General features: G+C 38.0%; 1 protein-coding gene across 6 annotated transcripts in view; it reads left to right on the top strand.

Moving 5' to 3' along the window:
• Nucleotides 1–1168: 1168 nt before the first annotated feature.
• LNPK (lunapark, ER junction formation factor) overlaps nt 1169–22173 on the top strand; it is a 43172-nt gene continuing 22167 nt past the window's right edge. For 2 of the 6 annotated variants that reach the window (XM_075093531.1, XM_075093526.1), the window contains exons 1-7: nt 1188–1271; nt 6476–6520; nt 7697–7884; nt 11303–11361; nt 14615–14655; nt 21540–21620; nt 21709–21760. In XM_075093531.1, coding sequence (XP_074949632.1) covers nt 1194–1271; nt 6476–6520; nt 7697–7884; nt 11303–11361; nt 14615–14655; nt 21540–21620; nt 21709–21760 — 544 coding nt within the window. In that variant the 5' untranslated portion in view covers nt 1188–1193. Of the gene's footprint in view, nt 1272–2282; nt 2435–5152; nt 5235–6475; nt 6521–7696; nt 7885–11302; nt 11362–14614; nt 14656–21539; nt 21621–21708; nt 21761–22173 lie in introns of all 6 variants that reach the window. The other 4 variants (XM_075093528.1, XM_075093530.1, XM_075093527.1 and 1 more) reach the window with 4 other exon arrangements.

Here is a 22173-nt window from a genome sequence, read left to right as displayed (position 1 = left end):
CTTGCACAGTGTCAAGGCTTTCTCTTTTTCATGCTTTGCTCCCTCAGTGAGCAGGCTGGGGCTGGGCAAGAAGTTGGGAGAGGAGGCAGTCAGGACAGCAGATCCAAATTGGCCAAGGGGATATGCCATACCATATAACACCATGCTCAGCAATAAAACTGGGGTAGCAGAATAAGAAGGTGGGGGGTTTTGTCTTCCAGGGTAGACAATTGCTTGAAGACTGGCCGGGCATTGGTCTGCTTGTGGGAGGTGGCAAGCTATTTCCCCCGCATTGCTTTTTTCTTTCCTTCACTTACTAAACTCTCTTTTAACCCAACCCACAAGCTTTCTTACTTTTACTCTTCCTAGACTCTCCTCCACCCCACAGAGGGGGAGTGAGCAGGAGGCTGTGTGGGTGTTTACCTGCTGGCCAGGGTCAACCCACCACTACTGGAAAACCCCCAACATTTACAGGGTGTGTTACAATGCATTGTTACATATGACAAGTTCAATAATGCAGGGTCAGCTAAAATTATGCAGCTTCTGCATGGGAATTTCTACTTCAGGACAGGTTGGGAAGGACTTCCTTCCACATCTGTGCACATGCTCCCACTTGTGTAGCCATAGTGGTAAAACTTCTGAGCCAGGGCACTGAAGACCATGTGAGAAAGACAGTGCAAACAGAGCACGTATTCTCTGTTCCTCAGCCCTTTTGTCATAGGACAAGTGATGATGGGTGTCAGCCAGGACAGGACACCGCATATGAGAACTGATAAAGCAGAGCACCGAAAGAGCACTGCTATTCCAGCAATGTAAATTAAAGAAATGCTTCTCTCCAGATAAGCTCAACGGTCGCCTACTGGAGCGAAGGGGACAGTGAGAGCAGTCTTCCTGTGTAACCCTGAGGCGCCTCCAGCGCCTGCCGCGGAGGACGCCCGTCAGCACCTGCTCATTGGCAAAGGCTCAACCTGAGAGCGGCAGAAAGCTGCTGCAAACCTTCACACGGCAGTTGGATCCTCATGTTCCCAGGTTTTAGTGTTAAAACTTTCTTTTTTCTGTCAACAAGTAGCAGCGACCGCAGCACACAAACAGACATTCCCGCCACGCCTCAGCCCCTGCCCGCCTCACACTACGGCCCGGCCCGGCCCCGCCCCCGTGCCCGCGCGCCCCGAGCAGCCTGGCGCTGATTGGCTGCCGGGGAGGCGCGGGGCCTGATGGGAGTGCTGCCCCGGTGGCCGGGCCCCTCCTTCGGCGGGCGGCGGCGGCGGGATGCGCGGTCCGGCCCGTGGCAGGTACGTGCTGGCGGGGGGCAGGAACGGCCCGGCCCGGCCCCGAGCGGCTCCGCGATAGGGGCTGGCTCCGCTGTGAGCGGGGCGGAGGGAGTGGGGCGCCCGGCGCTGCCCGCGGTCCGGCCCTGGGCCCCGCGTCCCCGGGGCCCGGAGCGGGGCGGCCGGCCGGCCGGTGTCCACGCCCTCTCCCACCTCGCCGGGGAGCAAGGCGGCGGCGGGCCGAGGCGCGGCCTGGGAAAAGGAGGCCACTGGGAGCGGGCGGCGGGTGGCTCGCTTCCCTCCCGCCCGCACAGGAGCAGGGGAGCGGCGGAGCCGTGGGGTTTCCCCGGCTGGCCGGAACGGCGGGAGCCGGGGCTGACATCTGCCGCCCTCCGCCCTGCCCGCCAGCCCTCTCCCCGGGCTGCCGGCGGCCGCTGTCGCAGGCTTCGAAAATAGCGCCCTACCCACCCACTCCTTGCTCCGCCGCTTTGGAGCCTTTGCGTGGGAGCTGATTTGCCTTGTTAATTACGGCTCTGCAAAGCCCAGGGCCTCCATAGGAGGCTTCCGAACAGAAACAGGTGAAAATGGAGTTTAAGTTGAAGAAAATTCAGTATCTGGTTTTAACTGAGAGGTTCTAGGACAAGCTAGCAGTCGGTGGAGGGTGATGCTCTAGTTTTGTTTTGCCTGTTTCCTTGTCCTCGGTGCTCACAGCTGGAGAAACTTTTATGGTTGCAGTTGAAGTTTCTGAGGTCAGTAAATTGTGTGAGAATATAAATTTTGGGTGGGAACTTTTTGAGCAGAACTGGAGATTCAATTCAAAAGGTAGAACTTGTTTACTTTGTAATGCTAAATATCTGCAAATATTTACATAAAATGAAATCACTAACTTTACAAAAGAAACTAATTTAAAGAGCGTTCCCCCTTCCTTCAGGGGAAAGGTCTATGGGTCTGTACACAAAGCCTTGATTTCTAGTTTCTAACTTCTTTTTTTTCTTTTAATATGACTTGTCTCGATGTCATTGTCTTGAATTTCAGCATGTCAGTTATTAAAATTTCTTTTGGAGACACCGATTTTTCTTGAGAGCTTTTAATCTTAAAACATCAACAACAAGCTTGAAGAAATTTGAGACTGACTTGATAAAAGTGTAATGAGATCATCCAACTATTTTCTCCATCTGGATGAATAGGTTGGTGGATGATTTATGTAATTGTTCATGATTCATCCCTCTTTCAAAATAAAAACTTTGTCTGTGCTGATACTCTTACTGTGGCACTTTTGCTTTGCTGTTTCCTAACTAAATTGTATATATTTGGGGTAGAGAGGTGCTATCAGGAAACATTTTTAGAGAGTCGGGTAATAAAATTGGTGATAGAGTTTACTTAAGCGTCTATGTTAAGTGTTTTTTAACACTTCTGTTGTCTGTTTTAAGCCTGGGCCTAGGAAATGTTGCAGCTACCTTATTTGTGTATTAAATCAGTGTTAATGTTTGTGGAAATAAGTCCAATTGCAGCAGTGCTCGGTGAGTGGAAAGGACAGCTCTGTGCTAAAGGAATGCTGTCTTTAGAAGGAAAAAGTGCTGTGCAGTAATTTGGTTAGAGCATGGGAAGAAAGGAGACTTGTGGAAGGAGGGCTGTTACCGTGAACAGCAGGATAGCAGTGGTAGGTATGTGAAGTGGCAGGTGAGGAGGAACAAGGAGAGTTTGAAGCAGTTGAAAATTACTTGTGTTGTCATGTCAAAAAAGAGAAGGAAGGGAGGGAAGGAAAACATCTGAGGCACTCCATAGAAATGATAGAAAAGTCTCCATCTCCTAACTAAGGATTCAGTGGCTAAACTGTAAATCTGAATCTGGTGGCCCTAATCCCTTAATACCACATTGGGGAAGGGTTTTGGTAGTATTACTTACTTGCGGAGCAGCATATGTAAAACCTGTCAGTATCATAGTTCATGTAAGATTATGTGCACAGTGACACTTGTCAAACCTGTTTCTCTTCCAGGTATTTGCCAGATAGTTTAAAAAACATATGTAGAGATAGCACTGTAAATGTATTATTGACAAAGGTCAGTGTCAGCAATAGCTCACTGATAACCTATGCCCAAAAGATCTTTAACGCTTCTACTGCAGATGTTCCCAAACTATGGCCTGAAGGAAAATGGCACACAAAAAGGCTGCATGAGCATGTCTGTGTCTCTGTATGTCCACACCTGAGAGCTGCCGCTGCTCTTAACAGTGGTGGCAATGCTAGGGAAGCAAACTAGATTTGGGAACCTGGTGTTAAGTTTACAAACTTCTTGATTGGCTATTTGATGTAGCTTTCTTTATTGTTTTGCAATAAAGATGCTATCTGTATCTGTAGAAATATTTGTGAACAAAGTGTCTGCTCAGATCTACTGCAATACCCGTCATGCAGAAACTTGCCTGTAACTGCAAAGTGACAATTGTATAAAATTCTCAGTGTTAGATAGTGTTCTTGAAAAATGAAAATATTGCTGATGTTTTACTGAGGTGAGTTGCTGTTGTAGTGATTGTTTTAAGAATTTACTCAGGAGTCCAAGGGGTAGTTGTGCTTTTTCTGTAGCTCACCCCTTTGTGTAAGTAATTTGGTAGCAGCAGAGCTAATTTGTCCATCTGTTCTAGCTTCATTTTGGCGGCATTTCAAATACGGATTTCCTTATCTTTAAGGATTGGGTTTTGAAATCACGAGGCCTATAGTTCTGGGTTCTGGAGTCCTTGGCTTTCTTAAAAGGTGAAGAGGTTACCATACTATAGTAGCATTTGTGCTAGTGAGCAGCGTGTGTCCAATATTGTATTAATTTGTTCTGACAGCCTCAGACAATCTGGAAACAAGTTTGGATTGAGAATAGGTTTCTTTATCTTCCAATTTTTGGCCAAAGCTACCTCCATAAATGAGATAATCACATTTCTGCCTAACTGGATCAGTCCTTTGTTTTAATAAGTCTCACTGTGTCATTCCAGAGTCAAAAACATTTAAGCCCTAGTTGGAGTTGAGCATGAGTTTACTGTTGGGGTTGACATGAACCTATCACTTTTACATTCACTGTGTAAAAACCTCTAAATAAAGTGACTGGAGACAAATTCTGCCATCGAAAGGTTCAAAGTCATTTGATTCCATCTACCTGCTGATGGAAAGCTGCTACACTTTTGTTTCAGGAACCCAGACCCAGATCATGAAATCAGTGCTGTCCATGGGTTCCAGGTTTCTGTAGGGTGAGGTTAGCTACTTTTGCACCTTTGGAATTGCTTTAGGGCTACTTGATGGGCCAGTGACTGTGCTGTGTGTTGTGTGCAGGGAAGACCTGCCAATGTAGTGCTTTCCTAGAGCAAGTGAGATCTCTCTGAAACCGATTATTTGAGATTATACAAAGGAAGAACAATAGTGCTATCCAGTATGTTCTTGTTGATGAGAGCATAAAAAGGAAGTAGATTTACTGGTGATGAACTCTGTTGCAAATACTAGGATATTAATGCTGGATGCCTGGAGTGACAGCTGAAAAGGAATGTTGAGAGTTATGCTCATGAGCAGCAGAAGAAATAATTGGAAATCAGTTTCTTAAATAATCCTGCTTAATAATAAGTTTTAAAAATTGTTTTTCTGCTGGAGGATTTTGGTAGATTTTTCAGCAGTTATTTTCTGCCTCTGTTTTTGAGGGCTTCCCTCTGGTTAAATATTTCCAAAGTAAAAGTAAGTTTGGCCACGTCAAGGCTGATCAGTTGACTTGCAAAATGGCCTGTGAAACAGAAGACTGAATTTAAAAATAACATGTAGGTAGATGACTAGGCAATGCTTTATGTGATATTCTGATTCCTTTAGGTATTGGAATAAATTTGTGAATCTTGGACTACGTTGTTAGATTGCTCCTAAGTGCTTAATGCTTCACTTTTAGCTGTGAATTCTTGTAGAAGATTGATAGCTCTGCCAACACTTGTCCACAACAGAAGATGGGTGGATTAATTTCAAGATGGAGGGTAAGTAAAGTCGTGTAACAATATCTTTAGTCTAGAAGATGGGAGTATGCAGGACATGTTTCTAAATGCCTATTTGTTGACTCTTAATGCTGGTTGAATGTTAGTGCTTAAGTTTTCTCGATATATCACTGAAAAGTCCAGTAGTGAGACATAATGACCAAAAATATTCTTTGCCAAATCCCCAAACCATGTGGCTGTCCTTTATTTCCTTTGCAGTACTAGGCCTGGCACTGGCTTCGTTAACTTATATAAACATAGTTTTAACTCTTTCTGTAAATATAAATAGTTTTGTGGTGCTTTATTGGGATAGGTAGAGCAGCATCTGTGATTTGAAAGATTGGTTGCTGTTTTAGGTCAAAATGGATATGTTCAGAATATCATTCTATGTCTGTTTTAAAAAATATTTTGGTAGCTACTTATACATGTCTCTCTTCCTAACTGTTGTTGTTGGCTTGTATATTATTGAATGGTGTACTGAACTTATGAGGAAGAGGTGTGAAGTTTTTGGCTGCTCTCCTGGCAAGAGTGAGTTGTTCAAGTCTAGGTTTGCCTTTACATATTAATTGATTTCGGAGCCTGCCATACAAAACCCCTTTAAAGGCAAAACTTTTGGTGAAATGTCAGTTTTGTGTAATAAAAAGAAACTGGCTTTCCTGGTGATGCAGTATGGTGAATTTGTGGCCTGAAGGATGGAGGAAGAGGAAGATAATGGCTTTTTACTTCTCAGAAATTAGGAAAGATTCCTAGGAGGTGGATTCCAAGTTGTTCCTAAGGGGAATTTTACTGGAGATAATAACACTTACTTGCAGTTGCTTATAATTTATTTAGAGCATGTGTCTTTGTGTGGAATGAATAGTAATAAAATGCTTAAGTTCTCAGGTTAGGGCTTCCTGTACATATTCTCTTTGTTTTGCTTATTCCCTCTACTTGTCGATTATATCCTTGTTTTACTTCCCACCCACATATCCATTATTGCTGTACATGCATTATAGGTTTTCATCTTTTGTGGTGTAGGAGAGGCCTTCAGTTTAGTCATGCCAACTGTAAAACAGATTCCTTACAGTCCCTTCTGTTTGTCACTGTTAAAGTAGGAAAGCTTCTTACCTTTATGTAAAACAGATAAATATATTTATTATGAATATGACTTGTTGTTAGAAAACTGTTAATGTACAGTAATCCTCAAAACATTGACCTTTTTTTTTTTTTAGTGACTTTAACATCTTTGTTCTTTCCATTGTAAGCAGGCAAAGCCTTCTACTGTGGAAGTATTAGAAAAAATTGATAAGGTATGTATTTGCTTTTTGGTATTTTGTTTGATTTTTGTTCAGAAATACACATCCTTTTTGCTGGCCCTGTACTTCTTTCACATTAGTTAAAATACCGTAATGGAATTTTAAATTATTCTTATAATTATTCCAGTTGAATGTACTAGAGATTTTGAGTTTCAGACGGACTGCTACTGTTTTTCCCCTTACTATCAGTCATTAAAGAAAAAACCATACTGTATAATAGTGAGAACTACAGTTTAAATATTTATTTAGAGAGCCTGAAATGGGGATGAATGTGAAGTTGGCTTGATTACACAATTTAATTATAACTGATGGTTAAACTCCCATGTAATGGAAAATGTTACGAAAGCAAAGTTCCATTCATCAGGCTCATTAGAAAATGTATGGTTTTAAGTGCAAGAGTTGTAACTGTAGTGGTAGTAAGTAAGGTCAGGGGCAGAATAACTGAATAGACTGTTCAGTAATCAATTGTGATTTTTAGCCAGAATTTGACAGATGTCTGTACTCTATGGGGAAATTAACTGTTTTGAAATATGCTGTTGATACTTTGTTTTCCTTTTAATGGAAGTGTGAGTACTCCTGTTGTCACTTGAAATGCAGTCAAATGGTAATGCAGCAGAGCATTGCTTGATCACTTATTAATAAGCCAAAAGCATCATTCAGATGTTCTGGATTTCATTCTTAATGTGAGGAAAATACTGAAATGAAAACACGTGAAATGACAGAGGTTTCAGCAGTTTCCCATGTTAGTAGAAAAGTATTAGAAGCCTTTGAAATTCCACAGGTGCCTGATGAAAGTTTTAGGCAATGAAGTATGGTTGGTAGTGATTCAGGTGATCGTAAAGATTGCCATTCATAAGATATTAGCATTTTACACTTGTCCCAAATATGCTGACACATTACAAATAGGAAAAAGTGCCGATTTGTAATATTTCTTCCCAACAGCGATGTGTTACTGCTAATACAGTGCAAGTGGTCCATATCATAACCTTAATAGTGTGATGTATTTGTGCTATGAAAGTTATCTTTGGGTAAATATTGTCATTTATCAAAAAGCTGCTTGACTCTTCTAAGTATCAAATTGATATGGCTAATTTTAGCAAACACTTGAAGGCAGCTTAGTAAAACCACCAACTAAATTCACTAATAAGGTTGAACCCTATTTATTTACAGGAAATTCAGACATTAGAAGAATTTAGAGAAAAAAATCAGAGGCAACAGAAACTATGGGTTGGAAGGCTACTTTTCTACTCTTCACTTCTTTACCTTATCACCTGCTTAATTGTGTATTTGTGGTGTCTTCCTGATGAATGGACAGCAAGGCTGATTATGACGCTTCCGTTTTTTGCATTTCCGCTGATGTAAGTAAATATGGCCTTTTTTTTTTTTTGACTGCTGTCTCTGATAAAAGGAGATGGAAAGTACATCTTGGCAGGGGTTTGGGTTTTCTTTTGACAATCCTTAAAATGTCATAACTTGCTGAATTTTTTCTTGTAAAATAAATCCAAATAGTTAGGCAGCCACTTTCTTTGAGGGAAATGTCTCTCATGGGTCTGGATTTAGTGTAGAACTAAGTCTTACTATCAAAAGATGTTAGCATCTAAATTTACTTGGCTTATCAAAATCACACTAGGGCTAGAGAGACATGTATCTGAACAGCTGCAAGGTAATGTAATGTAAGAGCATTATCTTAGGTTTTATTTCTACTGCTATTTGGAAAAGTAACACTACTATATCAAAGTGACCTAAGGTATGATGCCTGTATGTAAAAAAAAAACAAAAACAAAAACAAAAAACCACCAAAAACCAACAAACAACTAACCCACCATATAATTGGGGAAAAAAGTACAAGAATGAATGAAGGAACTTGCTTTTACATATTAGGTGATAGTTAACCCAGAGTGACTCGAAAGTTGCAGTCAACCTAAACATGTTGAGGACTAGTTTTACATAATTAGCTGTTTTTCTGGAAAACCACTGACTGTTTTTCTTCCATCAGAAAATATCCTAACATCACTGGATGTGAATAGGAGAAAGTATTGTCTACTTTTTTGTTCTACTGAGCTGATTAGCTGCTCATCCTCATGGGTGGCTTTTGTTTTCTAAGAAAACTATTCTGAAAACAACAAAATGGGCTCCCACCTCACTAAACAGCTGCTTCCCTGCCTCCCTTTCCCCCAGATCATCAAGGAGGAGAAGCAGCCTACTGAGCATCTTTCCTACCGATGGGGAGCACAGTGCATTTACTAGTTTGCTGAAATGAACATCATACATACTGTCCATATTTGTACAGCACTTTTGTATGAAAACAAAGCTAGGGCATGGTCAAATCATGGACTTGAAAGGCAAAGTCAAATGTAAATATTTAAGTTCTTACAAGTTTGATTAGTGTGGGTCAGCATAACATCCCCCCAAAAAAATCCCCAAACTTGAAGATGCTTTTTGCAGGTCATACTGTGTTATGCATAATGTACTTATGTGCTGCTGTTATGGTATCCTGTGGGGAAGATACATGGGTAGCAATATCTTGACTGGAAAGGATTAATCTCAAAATTAAAGCTCAAATTAATCTTTGGCAGCAATATGAATTGATTTTGTTCTTAAAGACAAGGATTTGAAAGCCTTTCTTGTTAGTATGCAAGGCTTGCTCATTCTAGCAGGGAGGGCTTGTAGAAGAGGAAGTATTACCAGCCTCCCTTCACTTAGGAGTGTTAGGATTAGTGTAGAAATGAAAACTTTTATTACTGAAGGTGATGGCTTCTAGTGCTGTGGTGTGAATTTTCACATTGGATTTTTATTCGCTAGATCCTTGTTAGTGTGTGTCTTTTTTCTGAATGGCAGGTTTCTATAAAATTCTGAATTAGATCTCGGCTTACTAGCATTTAGAATTAGACTGTTGTTCTGTCACAACTTGCCACTGTTTATCTGATTTTTCTCTTAAGCTATTCCCTTTCAGTTTTTTTGGCAGATACGAATGGCAAGCAACTGCCAGCTTGTCTTTGTTCTCGGTCAAGAGGTGACTCAATGCGGAATGCCTGGTGCCACCCAGTAATAGCTCTAGAGACTTTCAGCCCTAATCAAACTGGAATATGTCTTCCTTTTGCAGCTTGCAGTCAGTCACCAACTTATTTCTGCCTTAGGTCATTCCCTCAGGGTCTCAGCAAGTTACTGATGCTGGTTGAGTGAGTTAAGTTCTAGGAATATATAGCATTGTTAATTTTAAAAGTATATTGAAATATCTGGAAAGTTGAAGAAATATATTAACATGTTAGAAAGATGCTCTTCTTGAAGTGATTTTCATTTGAATTATATTCTATTTCATCTTGCATGTTCTGATTCTGAGACACATGTTTTTATTTTGTAAATTGGTCTGAAATGGTCTGCTATTAAACTTTCACCTCAAAGTTCTTAAAGAGGAAGTGTGTTTTATTTAATGAAGTCCTACCATATATGTGTTAGCTTAGAATACAGCTTTAGGTAGAAGACTCCTTATTAAGCATACAGTAAAAAAGAAATAAGGCTTTTGCCTGTGTAACATAGCCTTTAAGGTAAGTCAAGCCCTGCAAAGCATTTCTTTTATACTTCAGGAAGAGACACATCTTACATTCTGTAAGCAGGCAAAGACATCCGTATTCTTAAAGTAGTTACTACAGCACACCTTTGAATGTGGAATAGTGTAAAACTTGTCTCTGTTTCTCTGACCTTGGATAGGTTACTCTTGCATTCCAGTAGTTCTAACTTCCCTAACCCAGGTTGTGTAGTTAATACTTGAAAGCATTTTGAAATGGGCAGCCACTATATAAATACAAAAGATGTTCTTATGAATTAAGTCGAAACTCTGATTGAAATCTTACAGCCTTTTGCCTGCTTTCTTTCGCTAGCTGTTATTTAAAGAACCTTTTTAGCCTTTAAGAATTCTTTTTTTTCCTTAAATGAAACATTGCTGCTTCAGGCCTTATTATATAGTACTTGGCACTAGAAGGGTTTTGGATAAGGTGCTTGGAAGGGCTTGAAGTATGAGATTTGCTATTTGGCTTAGGCTGAATAACTTGTCAGGAAAAGTGTGTCAACTTTATAAGCAATTCTAAGCTTTAAAACAAATGAAGTCCTGATGATTGCAGAGGGATATTTCAAATGTAAATTGATCATAGATCAGTTTAACTTTATCTTGAGCACAGATAAACTGCCTCATTGTTTGAGCTAAGTGAGCTGAAACCCTAGAGAAATTGAGTGGATTCAGAGCTCTCTAAAATCACCAGGAATCAAGTCAGTTAACTCTGCTTGGGAGAGCATTTGTACAATAGCTATATCTTATGGTTTTCATTGGTTTTTAATTCTTCCCACAAATCTCCCAGGTCTTAATTTTGGGCCTTAGGTGGTAAGCTTCGTTTTTTGGATAACATGCATCATAAATCTATCAAACAAGAAGTGATGACTAAGTAATCTTCAGCTAACTGCACACATCTTGATTTTAAAAAGTTCCCACTGAATGTTTAGCAAGTGATGATGCTGCTTGCTGCTGCTTCCTTAGTACTTATGCCTATAGTAATACGTGGTTAAATTTTAATAGACAGGAGGATTTCATTTAGATCAATGTTGATGTCTTGTTGACATACTAATTTTTAGTTTTCTGTATAAATATTGTTTGAAGATTTGTTCTTTGTATTTGCAAAGTTAAATCTCATCTGGTGAGTCTTCTGCATTAACGCCTGATTGTTAATGACTTCAGAAATGCTTACTGTAATATATTTTAATACAATTCTTCTTTCTCTTTTAAAGAATCTGGTCTATAAGGACACTGCTCATTTTTTTCTTTTCCAAAAGGACAGAAAGGAATAGTAAGTATTTTTTCTATAATTTATTTTTATTTGCTTTGTTTTTAATTTTTTTTTTTGTTTTGCAATATGGAGCTAGTTGGGAATGGATGCTTGCTATGAAAATGTAAATGTTTTGGATAATTTGACTTCCAGGAAAATAAGAGTAGCTTTTTTGGTTGATGCTGAAATAGGTAGCATTAGCTAAGCTGTTGTTTCTACCACACAGTTCTTGAAAGAACACGAAGGAAACTGCTTAATCTTTCACTTCACTTACAAAATTGTGGTAACTTCCTCCCATCTTTGCATGCTTCAAAGTGTAATAGAATAAAATGTAGGGTAGAAGTAGGAGTGAGGGGAAAGGAAATATAAGCAATAGTGGTAGTTGCCTTAATACTTGCATCCTGCAAGTATTGCAGCACTCTTAACCTGTTATCTTTAAGTATGAGATTTATAGCAGATATGTTTAATTTGTCAAGATAGCTTTTCTCTCCCAAGTTCTCCAAAGCATGCTTATGTTTTCCTGAGTGGAAAAGGGGATAAGCAGGTGTTTTTGTGCTGTTTTGAAAGCTAAGGGAAATTTTGGGTCATGTAACAAACAAACAAACAAAAAAAGCAGGTGTTCAAATATATGAAAAAAGTTGTTAAAGAACATCCAGATGCATTCTAATGCAAAATCTAAAAACTGCATCTGTGGCACTTGTCTGCAGTAGTTAGAATTCATTTGAGACTTTCTTTGAAATCAGTCCAGCCTGTAACAATATCTCATGGTGATGTGAGCAGTAATACAGGAAAACCTCAATGTTACACTATATTTTATGACTTGCAGAACAACATGATGTATTTAATTTGTGACAGCTTACGAGTTAAACATAACTTTTGGAATTTTTCTTAAACTTAATATTTGCATTTGATATGCAAGCATAGGACATACATTTTAATGTAGAAATAAAATTGTCTATATATTCTGTGGTGCTGTATGATTCATTTCTAAGGCAAATAAATATTTGCATTTCATGGTTGGATAAGAGAAAATGTGTGTATGTTTTTCTAGTTTGCGTAAATGTCTTTATTGCTGTTTTTAGCATACAAACAAGTCTAGTGCTTTTGTTGAACCTGTCTATAAAAGGTTTTAGTAGATGTTAGAAAATGCTAAAAGGAATTATTTCAGCATTGTTCCAGAGATTGGGTAAAAATCAAGTGTTTCACCTTGAAGATGTAAGTCCTGTATTTGGAAAGGAGAAATCAAATGTGCAGTGCAAGAGTTAGAGCAGTAAAGTAGGAGAAAATCTAACAGAGAGAGCAAACTGGCAACTGAATGGCTGAAAGCCAGTATTTTATTCTGAGATGTTAGTATAACACATTGGGTCACTGGACATAATTTTTTAATACCACAAAGCTCTATGCTGAATAACCAGCACAGACCAGTTTTGAGACCCATGTGCTGAATGAGGAAAATTCCTAGTGAAACACTGTGAAAGGTGATGTAGAGGGATTACAGAATTTCAGTTTTTAAGACTGATTAGGCGAACAACTCTTGAGGAAGACTTACGCTGATGTGTCCCAAAGTCTGGGGGAAATAAATGAGGTATCTTGCAGGTATTGACTTCTCTAGTATGATTTTTTTCCTGTAGGTTTAATTAAAATGAGATATATTGGTTTCTTGAGAGCACTTTGTAGTAATTGCCATTTGGCCGTGTTTGAAGGGGCAGGTGTTTCATGAGGTTCTTGTTGAACACAGGAGGTGAAGTGATTGGAAACAAATGCCCACACTTTAAACTGATTGCATTGCTTTGTGGGAGGCTATGCTTGAAGATGTTCTGGGCGTTTCTGCACAAAAAGCAGCTTCTGATTCTTGAGTAACTGTTAACAGCTGACTATTGTGCTATTTGTTTGGCTGCATGATATGGTACTGCATTGAAGTGCATGTCATGGTGTTAAACTGTGTGGGGCTACATGAGTGGTTGTGTTCTAATACAAATAAAATTCGGTGGAGAGAGGTACCTTATTAATTTGAAGATGCACAATTCCTGGAATTATCTATATTCTGTGGTCCAGTGCTAAATATGGCCTTGTTCCATGTCCTATTTGCCTTAACTAATAAGGGAGTGTTGTAGTTACCCTTTCATTGCATAAACTTTCAAATATGTACATGCCCAGTTTTAGTATTTTGTAAATTTAATAAAGTGGTTTATTCTATCAAAATGGGTTTCTATGTTCTGTAAAAGTTCTAGTTAAGCATTCCCTTAATTTCAAGTAACAGTACAGATCCTGAAGTAACTTTAAAGTGTGTATAGCATAAGTACCTTTTTTGTATCTTTATTAATATATATTTAGTTTGGTTGGTTTTGTTTTTGTTTCTTGAACTTTTATGAAGCTTTTTCTTTTTTAAAAAACTGAAAAATGGGTAAAAATAGCTATATCTTACAGGAAGTGAACGGCTGGTGTCCAGTAGAGCTGAGAAGGGGAAAAAGTTGTAAAGTCTTTCGTTAAGCTCTTCTTGCTGTGAAGGAGGCAGTAAAAAATGGATTTATCAAGAGAATATCTTCTGTATTAAGCGATGGTTTATTACAGTGAGTTTCCCATGAGTGCTGAGCTGCTAGCATTGACTTAAAGGAAAACCCCATGTGCATTTAACCTTTTCCTTCCTTTTTACAGAGGTTAGGTGCTGTGCTTACTAGTTGTAACAGTCTCTTAACGTTTAATGGTAAAATGACCTCCTGGTAACTTTTCTTACAAAACTAGGGGTTTTGCTGTAGTCTGAAAGTATTGAAAGAGTGAAATGGATTGAGATTTGAAGCTCAGAATTGACCTGGTGTTTGAAACTAGCATGTGTTAAGAGGCTTACATGAAATACTGAAGTCAGTAAATCTGGTACTCAGATACATTAATATTTAAACCTCAAGCTTTTTTTCCTGTAGTTTGACTCATGAGATTAAGTGTATTTGGTCTATTGTTGTACCAGTTTTAATGTAGGTCAAAGCAGGGCACTGTCTAGACTTGGTTTGCTTAATGAAGAAATGGTACATAAAACTTTTTAATAGTTATAACTGTGAGGTGATAACAGTGGGGTATAATTTATAAGCAGTTTCAGGATTAAAATTATTTGTTTTCACCTAAAAACTTTAGCTATTTTATGGAAGTTTTACTTACTGTTATCGGGTTGGTAGTGGTCAAAGCATAATTCTTCCTGATGTCACAGTGTGAAGTCAATGTTTAGTGTGTTGAAATTATCTTACTTATATTTGAAAACTGATGTTTGATGTCCTTCTTTTAGATGATGCACTAGAAGATTTAAAATCTCAAAAGAAAAAAATAGTAAGTAAACCTTCAAGAAAAGCTAGTTGTTGTCCTCTAAACTATTTTTGCATCTCTACAAGTTGAATTGTTTTGTAGAATATGGGTGAAGGGTGGAGGGAGGTGACGCTATTATCATTCCGCTGTTTTTATAGTTTTCTAGTACCACACAAGGCTTTCCTTATACCAAAATTACAAAGGACTGGTTGCATATGAGAATAAAATGTCTCCTTGTGGTTTAACTTAAACCTTTTGTTTCAGCATTGCTAGATCTATGTAGAGTGATTTTGTTATGTCAGAAAACAAAAAGGTATGCTTTAACCTACTCATTGCTGACTACTTTTTAGGATTATAGAAAGTGTTAGATTTTGCACTGATTTAAGAACATAGAATGCAACTACATCTGTAATAATTACTCTATCACTTAATGCCTTGTTCATAAATAGCAAAAAGGACTTCCATCTTGTCTGGCTGCACTTTTTTGTCAAGTAATAGATTATTGTTTTTCTTAAATGGATCACTGCTTATTTCCCATCCTCCTCCATTTTATTTTTGTATTACATATTCCATTACATTCTTTCATCTAAAAAATTCAATCATGTTATGTATCCTATCAGTTGTCTTGAGGTTGTCTATTTTGTGAACGGTGTGGATGAGTTAAATGTAAAACTAGTGTATGCCAGGTATTTGCTTCAACTGGATCAACACTTAATCTCAGTAAGACAAATTTAGGATGGAAAAGATTCCAAGTCTTGGATAACTTGCATTCTTTGCGAAGTTTGTAATACTGAAAGCTGTTTCCTCTCTACTTAATCATTCCATAATGAAGTTCTCTGTTTACTTAAGTTGTTGTCTTCATCTCCTGCCTCACAAGGCAAAACTTAAGCTACCACCACCACCAAAACACAAACCCTGCCCCCAACCAACCAAAACCCAAACACCACCCCCACCCCCAACAAAAAAGCCCCTCCTCCCCCAAAAAACTTCAGGAGTTGTATTATGAGATTTTATTGTTAATGAGTTTCCTGAGGTGTTTACCTCATGCCTTCTGGCTTTTGCCATGGTAGCTAAATGAATAGAAAAACCCACAACAAAGCTACCAAAAAGGAGTCAGGTAAGAGTCTGGTATTATATGGCCTTTACAGGGGAAACAGATTTAACTGATCTTAAACCATGATTTTTATAATTTTTAAAATGTAGATGTAGAAATGATAACCTGTAACCTAATTAGATCATTGGCCTTTGGTAAAGAGGGTTTGCTAATATTTATACTAAAGAATCTATTAAAAGGAAGTGTCCTTTGGTTGGAGAAGTCATAAAAAGGGACTGCAGAGGATTACATTTTCTGAGAATGAAATAAATGAGGATGACAACTATGATTTTTGGTTTTATTTTATGAAAACTGCTTAACGGAAATTAGTTGATTCTCCAATTTACGTAGTCATTCGGTAGCTTTGGAGAGAAAGTTCTTGGAACAGAAAAAGCACAGTGGAGAAAAACAGCTTTTGGAGTCTTAAAATGTAAAGCCTTCAGTTCAGTTTATTTTTCTGTAATTATGAAAATATTCATGTTTATTCTAGAAGAACTAGTAATGCTGAATTTTTGTGGGTCAGAAGCACTTTAGAAAAAAGGCATCGAATACAAGATTAGTCAGGAAAATGCTGGTTTATAAAGGGGAGAGGTTTTTATTTTGGGAATTGGTGCTGTTGAAACAAGGTAAATGTGTATTTTGCATATGCAAAAAATCAAAACAGCACTGTAGAAGAGCAGGCAGTAGTTAAACATTAACTCCATGAATACTTCATGAACAATGTAGAAATTATAGTGTAACTATGGAGAGTTTAAACCTGGAAATTATGCCATTGGTATATATCCACGTAAAGCTTTAATCATTAAAGACAAACTTCTAAATAGGGTTAGTAAAACAGAGTTCTGGGAAGTCCGATAACCTATAACTCAGCTATTTTTAAATCTGAGGGGAATAAAAGTCCATGATTACTTCCTGACCTTGTGGGTCCCTGGTTCCTTGCTAGGAACCAGAAACAGAAGACTTACTGCAACCTCTTGAATCAGTGCGATGTTGGTATTTTTTACTCAGAAGATTGACTTGGGAGTTTCATCATAATTTGAAGGTATTCAATTAAGCATTAAAATTAGATCATCATACATGAAACCCAACATGTTGAAATGAGCTGAAAGTGGATGCAGGTAATGAGACAGAAGATAATTTGTATTTCAGATAAAAACACTAAAAATTGTATTCTGTAATAATTTGGTTTTGATAATACTCAGATTTGGTTTTGTTTTGGATTAACTTCCTTAGGACTATCTGTGGCTGTGAATAACTGTAGCAACACCTACTTTTCAGTAAGGCAAACCAAAAACCTTTACCAAGTAAAACAATGGGGAGAGGATTCCACCCCCCCTCCCCCCCCCCCGCTGGATTCTGATTTGCTACTGAGTTTGCAAATAGGATTAGTTACTAAGATATTTACATTGTGATCCTGAAAGTATCTGGGATAAGTATATTATGTATTTCCTGTTTATTTGTAATGCAAATAGTTGTCTAGGCACTGTCAGCCTGCCATAACAGCTATGGTTTTTCACTTCATTGCAGCTCAGCTACCTGATTGCTGGAGAAATCTTATTGAAGACAATTGTCCTTTTGAAAAATTTTACAGTACTTGTGTTTTACAGGCATGCAGTCCTCCTTTTCCCTAGTGACATTACTTAGATGCTGAAGGGTACCTATAACAGAGTAAACTCCTCATCTAGATACAATGCCCTGGTGGCTGTGCAGTGAGCTCCTCAGTAGAACTTAGGTTTTGTTCAAATGGCTTCAGTCTTTGGTGGTATAATCACATGGATATTCATGTAGGTAAAATACCTGGCAAACACAAATATTAGATACTTGATCTGGAAATGCCCATTAATATTTCTGTCCTGTACTTCGACTCAAAGTTTGTGTAGTACTTCCACAGAACTGACTCTCTACACTACTTTTTTCCTAGTGAATGCTTTAAAACATGGTGAGTGTTTCTTTATGGATTGGGGGTAGGGATTAGGTTAATTAGCTATAATTAAAGCACTGCTTCAAGATACAGTCAAGGAGGGGGGAAAAAAAGCTGTAAGGGATGCTCTGATTGTGTTCATGATTATGTAGCTCTAATTTTGGCCTTAGAGTCCTCAGTTAATGAGGATGTCAGCCCTTAAGCCTGAATGTGCATAGATGAGCAAGTTCAGAGGGTTAAACATATTAAGGCAAGGGCACAGAACATGTATTAAGCTGCTACAAGTGGGAATTAGTGGAGACTTTACCTGGAGTAGCAGTCTTAAAGATGGGATAATTCTTAGCCGAAGGGCAGAGTTGTAAAGATAGTATAGTAATTACTTTACTAATGTTAGAATTAAACTTTACTGAAGTTTGCTCAGCTCTTTTGTTATAGTAGGCTGAGTGTAATATTAGACTTGAATGGACTTCCTAGTCATTTCAGGTAAGAATTTAGAAAGTTGCATCTGTTAATTTTCCAAGAAAAGAAAGTCTGATTTCATGGCTGACTTGGAGTTATGCTAATAATGGAAAAATGCAGCATATGAATTTTGTTCTTTAAAATAACTGTTGTTTAATGAACTTTTATATCTTCAGCCTTCCAGGCGTAGAAGACTAGATATTTTGATAACCTTCAGTATGTGATAAAAAAAAACAACCACCAACTCCTAGTAGTATAAGCCCAGTCTTTTCTACTCAATATATGCTTGAGGACTGCAAATGTGCAACTGGAAGCTTAAAATACATCTTAAATACCTTATTTGATCATCCATTGTAAATGTTATCTTTTATGCAGAGTTCACACAAAACAGTTACTTTTGTTGTTTTATTGTTTGCGTGGACTAATACAGATTGATTATTGTGGCTTAAATGATTTATTTCCTATTTTAAGGAAACTTCTGCTATGTGTACTGGCATATCTTGCTTGGTATGCTGAAATGAATCTTGTGGCTTTGTGTGACCATAAAGAAGTACCTCTCCATATTTGGGTTTGACATGCCAAGTACTTCAATTTAAGAACTCATGTGGTAGTATGGCAACTAAGTAGTTTGCATCGTGCCAGTACTTCAGACTTCCAGTTGCTAAATTGCATTTCCATTAAGCTTAAAATACATGACTCGTGTTACTTGTCAGTATAGGTAACTGATGTCATTGCCACAGGAATTCTGTTTGGTTGCCAGCTGGGAAGGAGGCCATCCATGCAATTATTCATAGGAGAGAATGTGGTACATGACTGTGCTTCTTTATTAAGATGTGGTCAATTCCATGAAAAAAGTTTGAAAAAATCCATGATTAGGCTGGTATTAACTTTCAGAGAGACTTCACTTCTGATCCTGGTTACTTGGCATTTAAGCTTGATAATAATAGACTACGAATTAGCCCTTGGCAGAAAGTAGAAAATCTTTTTTTGTGGGAAAAGCTTTGGTTCTCAGAGAAGAGTATATTATGGAAAAAGAGCAGGAGGTGTTGAGCAATTTGCTGTGTTAATGAGCCAGTGCTCAGCACTAGGTTAACCTTTCCGAGGTTATGCTTCAGGATGGTGAATAATCCAGAAGTCAGTATGTTGATTTGCATTTATAAACGAGCTTGCTGTGGCAGTGCACAAGCCAGTTTCTTCTGCTATGTGAACGTATAGATAGTATTTAAATTTTACACAGGCCCTTATTCGCTTCTAGTAACTATACTAATTTGCCCAAAGAGTAAGTGAACTTTGACCCGTTTGATTCCTTACTTGGTATTGTCAGCCAAATTTCAATTGATTTTAGAAAGATATATCCTAGAAGTAAAACCATGAGAACTGTTAGCGTGCTTGTAGAACTCCCGACAATTTCTATACATTTTCAAGAGATTTGTAGAGTCAGTTGTAAAGCTGAATTCTTGTTCGGATTCAGCTTTACTAGGATTATAAAGCTATATATGAATTTCAAAATATGAAGAGTAACTTGTTGAATTATCCAGTAACTATATAATGTGAAGAATAATTTTGACATCAGAATCTTGTGATGAGAGCTAAATTTTTCCATTTCAAAATGTTACTCTTGCAAAACTTGTATCCGCAAATAGCTACCACCTTATCTAATACTGCAATAGCAAGAAGTGTGTTAGATAAGGAAAGTGTCAAGTGATAGTGGAGCATTCTGGTTTTTCTCTTCCTAAAGGTCACTTTGTTCTGCAGAAGATTTCTCGTTCTCCTGTGTGGCTATAAAGACAATTGCATGCATTATATGTTTGTTGATGCAAAGTGACTTGGTTTTGTATTTTGATTTGGGGGCCAGCTACTGACACTGACTGTTAACACTTCCCCATTTTGCTGCTTCACCTTGCTAACGCTACCCCTTCATATAAAGGTCTGCCTTATGGTTTTCACTTTTACAAGCAGTACATACTTTATTTTTCCTATCAGACCCTTAATTCTGATCTTACTGCACTGTGTGGCATTTGTTTTATGAAGTTAGTGGGTTAATTCCGAAGTCCTGCTGAAATACAAGTTTAGGAAATTGATTTTTACTTCCTTCTTCATTCCCTTCTGTTTCAATAGTCCTAATTAACAGCCTGGATGGTATTGCTGCCTTAAACTTCTGGTACCGTGTGTAGGAGTGAGTGTTAAATGAATACTATGTATCCATTAAATTGAGTGGATTTTATTTACCTTCTGAGGTCTATTTGTAATTCCGAGGTCTGTCTGAAAGTAAGAAGCCTACAAGGTCTGTTCATGCAGAATGGCTGAAACTTTAGTTTCTCACTGGCTAAATAACTGCGTAAAAGTCATATTAACCTGCACCATTTGTTATTTTAGCAGTGATAAATGAGTTTGAGAGAACTTAATTTTTTGACCACTGACCTTTGCAGTTTACGCCAACAGCAAACTTAACAAACAAACCAACCCTCCACTTTTGGTTGAACATGGCCATTAGTCAGCATATCTAGGAGAAAAGGGCTGCCTAAGATACTGTAAAATGCATTATAATTTCTGTACATATTAGCTATTTGTCATAGCTTCAGCTATCTCTGTTTTAAAGTTAAGTTGCTTCTGATGTTGGCTGTTAACCCCTAAAATGATACTTTACTAGTGATTACTTTTTTAATTAAGCCCATGTATTAGCTATAAAGCCACTTGAGTGTGTTGTAAATAAAATGCTGTAATAATGAAGTGCTTTAATTACACTCCCTAAAGTATGCATAGTTCTCAGTAAATTTTTTATTTAAATTCTTAACATGTTCCCTTTTTTCTGAAAAGCAGTTTGAATTGCTGTAAAGATGGAGATCCAGCCTTTAAAGTCATCTGAGCAAATTCCATGGCTGTTCTCTAGTTAGTGAGTTTTCACAGCATTTGCAGCAAGCTAATTGCTTCTGCTAATAAATAATCTAAAATCGATGCTGACAGCAGTTAATTGGCACAGAGACTTTATTCTGTAAAGCACTTGGCTAACGACCTTCCTTAAATTAATAGCATTAAGTGCTATGAGGAAATAAATCTAAGGAATTGCCTGTCATTCGCTTGTCATGTCTAATAACTTCCAATAATGATGGCTGATAGATTTTTGCACATTCCATTATTGAAGTTGGTGCATGTAATTATTCTCCTCATTATATGTAAACAATTAGCCATATTTGGTGTTTCCTTGCAATAAAGCTGTTAAATACAAGTAGCCCATTAGAGTTTAGAAACTGTTTTTGAAAGCAAATTTTCATTTGCATTGAATGCAGCAATCAGCAGGTATCTGAACATGCTACTAGTTCATTGGACTGAGCTTCACCTTTTGGTAACATTAATAAGTTGCTTGTAAATGGGAGGATATGGGGGGAAAATGCTTTGCAGAATTCTGTATTGATGCATGGAACCCTTTGTTTCCAGCTTGAGGAAGTAATGGAGAAGGAAACGTACAAGACTGCTAAATTAATCCTTGAAAGGTTTGATCCAGAATCAAGTGCAAAGGTAAGAGTATTGATATCGATACTGATTTAATATGAAAGGTACTATCGAGCCAAACATTTGGATAATGTTATTTATAATTAATTGGCAGGAGGCTGAACTGACATCTGCTGGAACATCTGCAACCCCAAGACCTGGACAAGGTAATAGCTGTGTAAAACGCCTGCTTTTTAGCATAGATACTTGTCTTTCATAGCAATTTCCACTCTAGGAGTCTCTCTCTGATAGAATTTGTAGATCAGTTGACCTGTATTTAGGGTTAATAGACTGTTCGTTAGACTCTGCCCATTACTGTTCTGTATTTTTCAGGCAAGGGGTCTATTACTAAAGGCTGATGCTCTTCTAGATGGCAGGATGTCTAATGCTGCTTGATGCTAAAGCAGAGAAAATGAACTTCTTGTGGCACACTTGCAGTTTTTCTAGAATACTAAGGTGCTTTCAAATCTCATGTAATCATCATTGACTTAACTTTTCAATTCTGTTTCTATTTCTGCTAGTTAGACCTTTCTAATGCAGTGCTTAAACCACTTAATGTGGTGGAGGGAGACATTCGACA

This window comes from Phalacrocorax aristotelis, chromosome 5 (assembly GCF_949628215.1).
Source record: "Phalacrocorax aristotelis chromosome 5, bGulAri2.1, whole genome shotgun sequence".
Classification (NCBI taxonomy): domain Eukaryota; kingdom Metazoa; phylum Chordata; class Aves; order Suliformes; family Phalacrocoracidae; genus Phalacrocorax; species Phalacrocorax aristotelis.
The sequence above is the reverse complement of the archived record's forward strand: the minus strand, read 5'-3'. Positions and strand labels throughout refer to the sequence as shown.